At 57.3% G+C, this 12,119-nt stretch overlaps 1 protein-coding gene across 2 annotated transcripts; it reads left to right on the plus strand.

Annotated features, from left to right (window-relative positions):
- The first annotated feature begins 959 nt into the window (after positions 1-959).
- On the plus strand, positions 960-11,607 carry PCGF2 (polycomb group ring finger 2). 2 transcript variants are annotated; one of them, XM_061175980.1, is made up of 10 exons: positions 960-1,139; positions 7,286-7,436; positions 8,044-8,140; positions 8,445-8,500; positions 8,592-8,642; positions 8,844-8,952; positions 9,125-9,179; positions 9,267-9,365; positions 10,449-10,529; positions 11,041-11,607. In XM_061175980.1, exons 2-10 carry the CDS (start codon positions 7,325-7,327, stop codon positions 11,416-11,418), a joined length of 1,038 nt encoding a protein of 345 aa, XP_061031963.1. In that variant the 5' UTR covers positions 960-1,139; positions 7,286-7,324; the 3' UTR covers positions 11,419-11,607. The 2 variants fall into 2 exon arrangements, with proteins under 2 accessions (XP_061031963.1, XP_061031964.1); XM_061175981.1 differs by having other exon boundaries at positions 9,270-9,365.
- The last annotated feature ends 512 nt before the right edge of the window (positions 11,608-12,119 follow it).

Raw genomic sequence — 12,119 nt, forward strand, 5'->3', positions numbered from 1 at the left:
GGCGGGCACCAGCCGCCTTTGCGCTCGCCGGACTCCTCCCGCCGCCTGGGCGAGCGAGGCGCACCAACCTTGCAGACGTCGGGGCGCAATCGGCGCGCGGGCGAAAAATGCGGGAATAAGTGCCCGGCAGGAAAAAAGCGCGGGCCCACTTCCGAGCCCCGGCGCCTTGTTTTCGAGTGCATTCGGGCCTCTCGCGTTAGGCCGGGTTACTGTGTCCCGGGCCCGGAGCCTGAGCTGACGTCTTCAGCTTGCCTCCCGGCCCAGGTTGCGTTCCGATCTTGACCAAGCACACCGGAGGCGCCAGCCTCCACCACAGCAAACCGAGCCCTCGCCGCGAGACGTCCCTCCAGGCCATTGCCTCCGTCCTCCCGGCGGTTTGCTCCCCCGAAGCGCCCGGGCCGGGTCTCGGGCGCAGCGTTTCAGAGCCGCCGATCGGGCCGCCGAGAGGGCAAGGGGAGTGGGGAGGAGACGCTCGCTCTCACCCATGCAGTTATTAATTTCAAGGGAGTGTCACTTAAGTGAATGAAAATAACCCGGACTCGTGGCCAGAAGCGTCGCGTCCCCCGCCTGAGCACATTGCCCTTTGGTCGAGGCCGAGGGGTGGAGGGCTGCAGAGCGAGCCACATTTCAGCCCAGTCTTCATCTCACCATTTTCCAGGCGCTCCAGCTAGGGGCGAGGATCGCAGGGTCAGGGGGTAGGGGGGGCGCACACATATTTTGGGGGCAGGGGTTAGTTGAGGAAGGGTGAGGTCGTGGTCTAGTTTTGGGGGGGCCCGGCACCCAGTTGGGGGCGCAGCCTTGTTAGCCTCTCCCCCTCCTCCTCTTCCCCTCTCCGCAAACACCCTGAAGGAATGAGGTCACGTGGGTGAGTGGTGGGCGGGACCTACTCTTGTCTGGAGGAAAAAAGCCATTTTGTCTCCCCCCGCCTCCGAGCTCCGGTCCCTCCCCTCCCCCCCCTCCGTCCCCTCCCCTCCCCTCTCTCCCTCCCACCCCAAACCGCTTTCACAAACTCCTTTCTTACCGTAGGTTTCTCCCCTCTCGCCGCCCGAGCGAGCGACACGGCTGCGGCCCCCCTCCCCTCCCTTCCCTCCCTCCCTCCCATCCCCCCCTCCCCGAGACCCACCGGACCCTGAACCCAGGTAAGCGGACGCGGACTTCCCTCTCCCTCCTTCTCCTACCCCGTAACCATCTGGGGACTGGGACTGGGAGCCGGTACATCCTTCTTTACAAACCCCTGTGGGGGTAGGCTCCGAGCCGGGCCTTCTCGCGTCTCCGCCCCACCCCCGCCGGCCCCTGTCCTAGCTAGCCCCGTCCGCCTTTCTTTCTCCCTTTTTTCTCCTTTTCCTTTTCCTCCCTTCCAAGATGGCCGAAGTGCATTCCCCTTTTAACGATTTGGCGTCTCCCTCGACCACCACCTCTTTGTGCCGCAGCCCCCCTAGACCCTGCTCCCGAGGTAGCGAGGGGGAGGGTCCGAGGCAGCCACAAGGGCTTTGGGGCTCCGCGCTGGGGCGGATCTCTGCCCCCCTAGCCCTCCCCACGAGCCAGAGCAGCTCCTGGACCTCTCCCACTACTCCTTTCGGTTTGGGGAGGGGTCGCTCTCGGTTTCTTCGTTGGGCACTGGGGCGTCGTGGACGCGCGAGGACTTGAGGCTGGGAGGAAGGGGACGAGCTTTTCGATTGCTGCGGGGCCGGGGGAGGGCGCTCTTCCCTGCCGGGACCGGTCCTCTCGGGCACCTCCCCCAGTCGGTCCCTTTCCCCCCGCCATCCCGGGACTGGGCGCCCCGCCCCCTCCCCGAACCACCTCGGCGGAGCCTCTTTCTCCGGAACACCCCTCCTTGGGCCCCGCCGAAAGTTTGGCTCTAGGGAAGGTAGGAGCGGCCACCCGGTAACTGGGGTCTCTGATCTTCTGACCCAGGTTCCTGGGGATGCCGGGGTGGAGGGGGTAGAATGGAGATGGGGAAGATTTATCGCGATATTTCCTATCGCCCGCAGATGCAGGAGGGGGCTGGCGGACTGGCCGCTCTTCCACTGGGGAGCCCGGCTGCCCCCTCCTTTCCTAGGTCCTCCTGCTTCTATTTCTGAGGGGATGGGACCCCTCGGCGAGCAGACACCCCTGCCCCTCCTGTCTCCACGGGGGGCCCAGGCATGCCTCTCTCCCTCCCCCACTGCCCCCGTCTGCCCAGAATTGCTCCGGATGGCTTGAGGTGGGGAAGGAGGAGGCTTGGGGATGGTGAATTTGCCTGTAAATATTGTGGAAGCGTTGCCCCGCGCTTCCCCCTGGTCTTTGTCTCTCAGAGAGCCCCCCCCAACGCCGCGCTGCCTCAGTCTCCAGGGCTCCCTGTCGCTGGGGGCGGGGGGGGGGTGTGGTCTCCTGGTTGTCTCCCACTCCGTTCTTAAGCCTCCTTCTCTGGGCCTCTTGCAGTTTGCATCTGTTCCTGAAACTCTATAATTTCTCTTCCTCCCCCTCTCCACTCTGTTCCAAGGTGCCAGTACTTGGAGAAGGAGCATAAAGGCAGCTCTGTTATAGCTTTTTGGTGGGGAGGTTTTCCCCGGGGTTTCCTGGTTTGGAGTTGGGGGTTGAGGTCTTAGAGCTGTCTTTGGAATGAGGCAGGAAACAGGCCTGAGGTGAGACTTGGGACTTGGGATCCAGAGTGTAGCTGGGTGGGGTTCAAGTTGAAGTCTTTGTGGGGGGTGCTCTCTCCTGCTTCTGGTCTTCCCTGGGAGATCTTGGTTGATGGAGCTGTTGCCATGGGAATGGAGAGAGCCTGAACAGGAAGAGGTGACATCTTCATGCAGGTTGGATGCCCACCCCACTCCTCCAGCCTCTGGCCCCCAGAGCGAGGCTGGGAGCTGCACTGCCTTTGTTGCTGGAAGACTTATATTATAATTTACCCTCGGTAGACCGGGGATGCACAGAAGGGTGGTGTGTGTTTGCAGCTCTGGTTTCAGGCAGGGATGTCAGACTGTGTGCTCCTGGGGTGGGTGGGGGCGGCTTGTACATCTGGCAAGCGTGGGCCTGGCTCTGGTCTGGCTTTATGTGTGTTGGGGTGTGTCTGTGTGTGTGTCTGGCCAAGTGTCTGGCCTTGTGTGTTGTGAATGTGAGAGAGAAATGGGGTGTGTCTGGCTGTGTGTGCATATGTGTGTGTGTGTATCTGGCAGTGTGTATCTGTGTATATTTTGGATTTTTGTCTTTGTTTGATCTTAGGAAGCTGAGAGGTGGGAAAGGGAGGGAGGGTAGAGTGAGCCTGTCTTCAGGAGACTAGAGGACTTTTTTGATGCTGCTGGTGGGAGGTGCAGATCCTCCACCCAAGGTCAAGGATCAGGGAACATTGAGAGTTTGACAGTGTCCCAGACAGACCTCCACCTCCTACTCTCCCTACACACACACAAATACACAGGCTTGCACAGCTGAACCTGAACTCCTGGGACCCAGTACAGTCTGACTCACTGAGCTTCCATAGAGCCTGCTTCCATATCTGTATCAGGAAAGTTGGGTGAGGCCATTAGCCTCTGCCCCCTCTCCTCTTTCTACTTCAAAGCGAGAATGTGTACTGTTGGTTATGTTTTGGCCCAGATGGCTCACTGAATGGTCTTCTGTGGAACCTGGAGTCCTTCTACCTTCCGCCTGCCTGGATGGAGTCAGGCCAGGCTTACTGGTTCCTTAGATGAGTAGGAAGCCCGGCCTGGGTGCCAGTGTGGAAAGAGCACTGGAACGGGAGTCAGGCTGCGTCTAGTCCTAGAACTGCCACTGAGTGACTGCATGACCTGAGACAAGTCACTTCTTTCTGAGTTTTTTCATCTGTAAAATGAAAGGACTGGACAAGATGCTTTCTAATAAGATCCCTTCCACCTCTGCAATTCTAGATGTCTGGATGTGACCTTCAGTGCCTCTTCCCAAGACTTGGAGATTTTCTAGTAAGGGAGTTGGGTGAATTTCATGTGGAGGGAAAGCAGAGCAAAGAATTCTGTAGCTGGGCATCTGAAGGAGCAGAAGGGAACCTCTGGGTTATCAGAGATTGGCTATTTCTGCAGGGGAAAAAGAAAAAAAACTGACGCTGAGAGAAGTCTAAATTACGGGGGAGCTTCCAGAAAAAGACTGGTAAGAATGGAGAGATCGGGGGTGATCTCTATAAGCAGGGGGCTTTGAGGATGGGGAAAGACACATGCCAGGCTTGGATGGCAAGGAGGAGTTGGGGTTGGTTGCTGGGTGCTGATCAAGCTCCTTTCCTGCCACTATAGCTGAAACCCGGGGCACCAGGGGCCAGGAGCAAGGGCTGTTCCACCATGATGCCCTTGCAAAGACAGTGGTTTGGGGACAGAAGATATTGAAGGACTTGGCCCCCGGTTGGGGGAGGTATTGTGGGTGGGAGACGGTGCTCAGGTCCACTGTGGGGATGTGGTCAGTACTGACCTGTGAAAGCCCCCAGAGCTCCACAGGGCCACTTCCAAATGGCCCTTGGTCTCCCTTTTTCTGCTTCTTGGGACTTGTCTCTCCCTCTCCTTCACCCTCAGGCTCTTCCCTAAGGTGATGGGAGCTGGAGGTCCAGCCAGTTGCAGCTGGGGAGGAGCTGGGTATGAGGTGTGGGGCCCGGGAGCTCACGGGGGGAGGGAGATGGTGAGTGGGTGAGGGAACAGAGCTCCTGTTTACAGTTGTTCTTGGCACCTGCTGGTAGGGCCCTGCAGGTAACCATGGCAATCAGGTGAGGAACCAATCAGTGCTTCTCCCCACCCCCAGCCCCAGAGGTCTGAGGCCCCTGGGGATGGGGTGGGGGGGAGCAGGGAGTGTGGCAAGGGGGCTCATTTCTTAAAGGGAGAAGGAGGAACATTTCATCCAGTAAGCACCACAGCTCTTGCCTTCAGCCGTGCATCCAGAACAGAGCTTGAGGGGTAGTCTTGGTCTGAGTGCTTGCAGAAGTGAGAGGGTGAGGGTCAAAGCCATTTGCTTAGGAGCTCTTGCATGTTGAGGCCACAGTTGGCCTGGAGGGAACTGCATGGGAGTTCTTAAAAGCAAGTGTCTGTTTTGAAAACACAGTGAGTATGTGAATGAGGTGGCTAAGGCAGTGTGAAGCGCCCACATGTTTGTGTGTGTGTGTGTGTGTGTAAGTGTGTGTGAGAGACAGAGAAAAGAAGACATGAGATTTGCCAATAGCAACCAGGACCCTCATACATTATCAGACCCCAAAATGTTTTGTTTCTGGCTGTGCACACACACACTTAGATTCATTTGGACAAGACACACACATGGGGCAAGTAGTCACATGAAGTACCTTTGGAGGTCCAGCAGCATGTACACATCCGATGGATATTACACACGCTCAGCGAGTCAGCCACTTGGAGTTTGTTCCCTCCTCTGGATGGTTGTAATAATATTTGGGCATCTTGCCAGGGGTTACTATGGGAACGACCAAACAGTGTAGTAGCCAGCAAGGCTTCTACATAATTATGAAGAGGGGACCGATGCAGGGAGAGCTGGCTGAGGGGAGGCGGGAACCCCTTTCCTTCCTCGGGCCATGTCTGCAGGTCTTGGCCGCTGCGTCTCCACTGGCTCTGGGCTTGCTTATTCCTCTCTGTCTGCCCTGCAACTTGGTGTCTCTCTCACATGTGGCCTTTGTGTCTCTCCATCTCTTTCGGTCTCTGGCCAGCCTCTGTTGGCTGTTTGGGTCCTGGCCAAACTCATTCTGGGGTCTCTATAGAAACTGCTGTTTCCCAGCTGTGAATTTTGGGTCCTAGAAAACCCAATGTGTTGGCTTTAGAAATCTTTCTAGAAAGGAGAGAAGGATGTATGTTGTAAAAGAGCTGTCGGGACTTGGCCGCCCTCCCAAGCCCTGCCCCTTGGGCTTCTACTCTGGGAAAGAGGAGGGAGGTGCCATCGCTTCTGGGTGCAGGTTGGATTTCTATACCAAGAAGTAAGCATGTCAGCCAGTCCAGACCTGGGCTTTGCCTTTCCTCCCCGGACCCTGCCAGGGCCTGGCTGGGCACTCGGTGGGCTGTGGGGAGAACTTTCTGCATAGCTTTGGCAGGCATCTCTGAGAGCCTGTGGTCTGTCACTGGGCAGCTTGTGGCCAGGTTGCAGACAGGATACGGTGGGTGGGTAGCAGTGCCCACGTGGGGAGATTCCTGCATGTGCCTGGGAGGGGCAACGTGCAGCAGGCTCTTTGTCGGGGCACATGGCGGCCTTCCTGTGGAAGGGGCAGTAGCAGTCTTTTTGCCCAGACTTTGCAGTTAACCTGCAGAGTCCAGGGCTGAGCCAGGGGGCAGGCTGGAGCTGTGTGTTCCCAACTTCGGGCATATAAGGACCATCCTCAGTATTTCCTGCTTGAGCACCAGGCCTAGAACCTGCATGGTCAGCATGTGGTGCATTTCCAGGGAGCTGCTCCGGGGCTGGGGCTGGATGCAGCAGTGCAAGGACAAGTTATGGGGTGCCCCCTTCAGCCTTAGGGCGGTCGTGCCCCCAGTGTTTCCAGGGAACACTTCCTGGAGAAGGAGTAAGGAGTGATGGGATGGAAGGAGGGTAGGATGGAGTAGAAAGACCCAGTCAGGAGTCTAAGTTTCCCCATAGTTCCTAGTGAGTTCACTTGAGTGAATATGGATTGGGATCAGGGAGAATTTTGTGTGTGTGTGTGTGTGTGTGTGTGTGTGTGTGTGTGTGTGATTTATTTATTTATTTATGTATGTATTTATTTTTGGCTGTGTTGGGTCTTCGTTGCTGCACGTGGGCTTTCTCTAGTTGTGGTGAGCTAGGGCTACTCTTCGTTGTGGTGTGTGGGCTTCTCATTGCGGTGGCTTCTCTTGTGGAGCACGGGCTGTAGGCGTGCGGGCTCAGTAGTTGTGGCATACGGGCTTAGTTGCTCCGCGGCATGTGGGATCTTCCAGGACCAGGGCTCGAACCCGTGTCTCCTGCATTAGGCAGGCGGATTCTTAACCACTGCACCACCAGGGAAGCCCAGGGAGAATTTTTAAATCTCTATTCTCTTCCATTTTCCTGCCTCCCCACATCCTCTGGAGAGTTGAGTAGTACTTCCTGTGGTCTAACCTCAGTCTTTCTGCTGTCCTGAGATAGAACCTGACCTTGTTGCTCAAGGTCATGAAATCTCCAGAGCCCCTGGCACCCAGGGAACACTCACAGGGAGTCAGAAAGAACCATCCCCACACGTGCACCCTGTCCGGCCTTAAAGGGAAAGGAAGGGCCTTGGGCCCAGGAGCGATGTCGCTTGTGGGGCAGGTGGAGTAGAGTGTGGGAGGGGCTCTTGGCTCTGTGGGTTCCTGATTCCATGTTTATTTCCCAGGGTGACGCTCCCCAGTCCCCTGCCCCCCACCCCGGCATCATGCATCGGACCACACGGATTAAAATCACCGAGCTGAACCCTCACCTCATGTGTGCCCTCTGTGGGGGGTACTTCATCGATGCCACTACCATCGTGGAGTGCTTGCATTCCTGTGAGTTGGGTCAAGGGGCTGCTCCTCGGGTGGGTGGCCTCTGCACTGAAGAGCAAACATGTCCATGTGTCTGGTGAGGGTCCCAGGTCCCTGAGAGGCTGCCTGGGAGGGGATACTGGAGGGTTCAGCTCAGAAGTTCATTTGGGGAACTTTTACCTGAAATCTCAGTTCTCTCCTTGAATCTCTGTGGCTGAAATTGCACTCCCTGAAGATGCAGGTGCCCTGGTGTGCACCACGGGCTTGTGGCTGGGGGTCAAGGACCCTGGGAGGTGTCTAATAGGTTGGCTATTGTTTTGTACTCCGTCCGGGGGGCTTGGGACTTGGGGCTCACCTTCTGCATGGTACATGACACTGGCTCCACACACACACACACACACACACACACACACACACACAATCTGTCCTCCCCCAAGGATGGATGATAAGGGGCAGTTGCCATCTGTGCAAGACAGGACGGTGTTGGGTCTTTGAACTGGCCTGAGCTGCGGGAACAAGGTGGAGAAGAGGGGATACCTGAACCCGAGCAGGGGGCATGGGGGTTGGTCCTGGGTGATGAAGGGGACTCTGACTCTTCCTCTTCTCTCCACACCACCCCCACCCCCCCAAGTCTGTAAAACCTGCATTGTACGCTACCTGGAGACCAACAAGTACTGCCCCATGTGCGATGTACAGGTGCACAAAACCCGGCCGCTGCTGAGCATCAGGTGGGCCCAGCACCTCCTCCTGTCCCCGCCCATCCTCTGGGGCAGCTGCCCTCTGTCCCCCAGCCCTCCTTGCTTCCTGAAGCCAGGGTGGCAGGTGGAGGAGAAGCACCAGGCATGGACCCAATCCCCTTCCTTCCCTCAGGGATGTATCCAGCTGAGAAATTCTAGAGAGGTAGAGACAAGGCCTCTAGGGACCCCCATGCCTGGGCCCTGGATCTCGGGAAGGGAGGTGGGAAGAGGGGGCCCCAGGCTGGAGAGTCAGGGTGAGGTGGTTGCCAACAGGCCCCTGTGTGCTTTTTTCCAGATCTGACAAAACCCTTCAAGACATCGTCTACAAATTGGTCCCTGGGCTTTTTAAAGGTACCTACACCCTTCGTCCTCCCGCCCCCTCTCCCCCTCCCCCACTGCCCAGCCGGTTGCTCTCCGCCTCAGCCTGCTCTCTCTCTTCTAGATGAGATGAAACGGAGGCGGGATTTCTATGCAGCCTACCCCCTGACAGAAGGTGAGTGTGTCCACGTGTGTGTGCGCGTGGCGCTGCCCCAGGTGTAAGGGCCAGATGCATGGAGGGCCGGTGGGCACCACACACGGCCTCCCCAGCCCAGGCGTGGCTGGGCTCACCGCACTGAGCTCTGAGATCCCTGGGTCCTTGGTGGGGCTCCTGTCCCCCCCCAGGCCAACGCCTCAGAGCTCTCTCCTTCTGCAGTTCCCAACGGCTCCAACGAGGACCGTGGCGAGGTTCTGGAGCAGGAGAAGGGAGCTCTGAGCGACGACGAGATTGTCAGCCTCTCCATCGAGTTCTACGAAGGCGTCAGGCAAGTCTGGCCCATGCCTGGTCCTTTTGGGGTCCTAGGCCGGGTCCCTTCTCCCATGCCGTCCCCATTCCCCTGGGAGGAAAGGGTGCTTCCGGGAGGGCCTTCCGGATGTGTGCAGTTAGATCCTGCCTGCTCCAGGGTCTCCCTTGCTTCATTCCTTCTCCTTCTGCAGGGACCGGGAAGAGAAGAAGGGCCCCCTGGAAAATGGGGATGGTGACAAGGAGAAAGTGAGTGCTGGGGCCTGCCCAGGAGCGGGGTGTGGGCTGGGAGAGAGTGCCGGGGTGGACCCCAGCCCTTGGGTGCCTCTCCCGCAGCAGACAGGGGTGCGCTTCCTGCGATGCCCAGCAGCCATGACTGTCATGCATCTAGCCAAGTTTCTCCGCAACAAGATGGATGTGCCCAGCAAGTACAAGGTGAGTCCCTGGGCCCTTTTGAAAAACGTGTCCGTGTGTGGATGTATCTGACAATCTGTGCATCTCAGCCATTGTTCAGGGCTGGCTGGGTGTCACCAAGGGCCTGCACGGTTGTGTAATTGAGCCCGTGTAGAAGGGTAATTGAAAACTAGATTGGGGTGGGGCAGTCTGCGTCTGCTGAAGCCAGTGTGCAGAGGTGCATGAGACCAAGATGGTGTGTGTGTGTGTGTGTACATGCTTGCACGTTTAGAACTATGGCAGAGGTGTGTGTGTAAAAATGCAGGGCCTTATCTGGTGCCAGCTGGCTGTGGGAATGCTAGTTTGAAATTGCCAAGGAGCTTTAGGACATTGCTTCTCAAATTTGAATATGTATACGATCCCCTAGAGATCTTGTTAAAATGCAGATACAGGTTCGTGTTTTTTTTTTTTTGGCCGTGCCTAGAGGCATGCAGGAATCTTAGTTCCCTGACCAGGGATCGAACACGCACCCCCTGCAGTGGAAGCGTGGAGTCCTAACCACTGGACCGCCAGGGAAGTCCCAAAATGCAGATTCTGATTGAGTAGATTTTGCATTTCTGGCAGGCTCCCAGGTGCTTCCGGTGCTGCTGGTCTGTGGACTATTGAGGCTCTAGGACAGTGGATCCCAAACTTTGCCACTTGTCAGAGTTATGTGAGGGGTTGCCTATTGAGATTAAAACTCAATTCATGTCATACCAGTTAAAACAATCTCTGGGAGTGAGATCCAAGCATTGGTGTGATTCCACTGTGCAGCCTGGGTGAGAGTCATTGCTCCACAAGTTCCTTCTCACCTGGGCCTTTTCTTTGCCTGTTAGCTCCTCTGGTGAACATGCCAGAGACAGAAGGGGACCCAGACCGCCGTGTGGATTGCTGGGGCTGGGGTTGTTGATGATGTGGGTATCTTCTTTGGATCCCTTCCCACCTGCTGGTCAGGAGTTATGTTGGAACAACTCTGATAGGGAAGTCGAATCCATCATGAAACCCCAGAGTAATGAGGGACCACCTGCTTGGAGCCTCTTTGCCAAACAGCTGGAGGCTTGAGCTGTCCTCCCTTTCCTCCTCCAGGTTGAGGTTCTCTATGAGGACGAGCCGCTGAAGGAATACTATACCCTCATGGACATCGCCTACATCTACCCCTGGCGGCGGGTGAGTGGGTGGGGTGGTGCCAGAAAGGGGACAGGGCCGAAAGGGGACACTGGGCCATCACGTGGGCCACCCTGCTCTAATCACAGACAGTCTATCCCTCGTCTCATGAGCCGGACATGTCCAGGGTGGCCTGCCCCACACCAGGTCCGCCTCCGGACGCTCTCTCACGGATGACTTTCCACACCCAGAAGGAGAAAAGGATCCTTGGGCAGATCACGTGCCCCAGCTCGGGCGTGGAGGAGTAAACTTTGCCTTCTGCTCTTCGGCCTCCCTCTCTCCTTTTTCTGTCTCTGGTCTTACGTGCGCTCTCTTCCTCTCTGGGTCTCTGTGTGCCCCTGTCTCTCCGGCCTTGCTTGGTCAGCCCCACGTTGCGTGTCTCCTCCTCTCTACCCAGTCTTCTCTCCAAGGCCTGGACCTTCCCTTCTCCCTGTTTGGGTGCCGTGGGGTGAAGGTGGGTGGCTGCCCCATGAGCCTCTTTCTCCTGACGCCCTCCCCTCCCCTCTCCCTGCAGAATGGCCCTCTCCCCCTCAAGTATCGTGTCCAGCCAGCCTGCAAGCGGCTCACCTTGCCCACAGCGCCCACCCCCTCCGAGGGCACCAATACCAGCGGGGCGTCTGAGTGTGAGTCAGTCAGCGACAAGGCTCCCAGCCCTGCCACCCTGCCGGCCACCTCCTCCTCCCTGCCCAGCCCAGCCACCCCCTCCCATGGCTCTCCCAGCTCCCATGGCCCCTCGGCCCCCCACCCGACCTCCCCCACTCCCCCCGCGACAGCCGGTGGGGCCACCACAGCTGCCAACGGGGGCACCTCGAACTGCCTGCAGACACCGCCTTCCACCAGCAGGGGGCGCAAGATGACTGTCAACGGAGCTCCCGTGCCCCCCTTAACTTGAGGAAAGGGACCCTCTCCCTCCTTTTCCAGCAATGCCTCTCCACCCCTCCACTTTTTCTGGGCCCCCTTTTCCACCTCTTCTACTTTCCCCAGCTCCCCCCACCTTAGGGGTCGGGGATGGGTTTTATAAATAAATCTATATATATATGTACATAGGAGAAACCAAATATACATACTTATTTTCTATGGACCAACCAGATTAATTTAAATGCCACAGGAAACAAACTTGATGTGTGTGTGTATGTGTGGGGGATGGGGTGCTCATTTTTAGGCGGTCTTGTGTAATTTGCTCTGCTCTTTTTGGGGGTGCCTAGAGGTGGATTGGTGGGGCCACTTGAGGCTCGGTGAAGCCCTGCCCCATCCTCCTTCTGTTTCCCAAGGCATATGTGGTGTTGGAGGGGCCCCCACCAACCCCCAAAGCTTTAGGCACGACTCGAACTGGCTGTGTATGAGGTCCACCCTGTTTCTCTCCCCATCTTGGCTGCTGTCCCGCCCTGACCCTGACCAGTACCCTCCCCCCCACCATTGTTGAATGTCCAGAGAATTGCTAAGACAGTGCCTTTTACAAATGCAGCCTATCCCCTGGTTCTGAGGAGCAAGTGGGCAGTGGAGAGGGCATCTCCCTTACCTCCTCCTCTTGCAGTAGAGACTTTGTGTAATAGATAGTTCTGCCTTTTTTTTTTCCCCTGTGTGTGTGGCCTT

Source organism: Eubalaena glacialis, chromosome 19, assembly GCF_028564815.1.
Source record: "Eubalaena glacialis isolate mEubGla1 chromosome 19, mEubGla1.1.hap2.+ XY, whole genome shotgun sequence".
NCBI classification, from domain to species: domain Eukaryota; kingdom Metazoa; phylum Chordata; class Mammalia; order Artiodactyla; family Balaenidae; genus Eubalaena; species Eubalaena glacialis.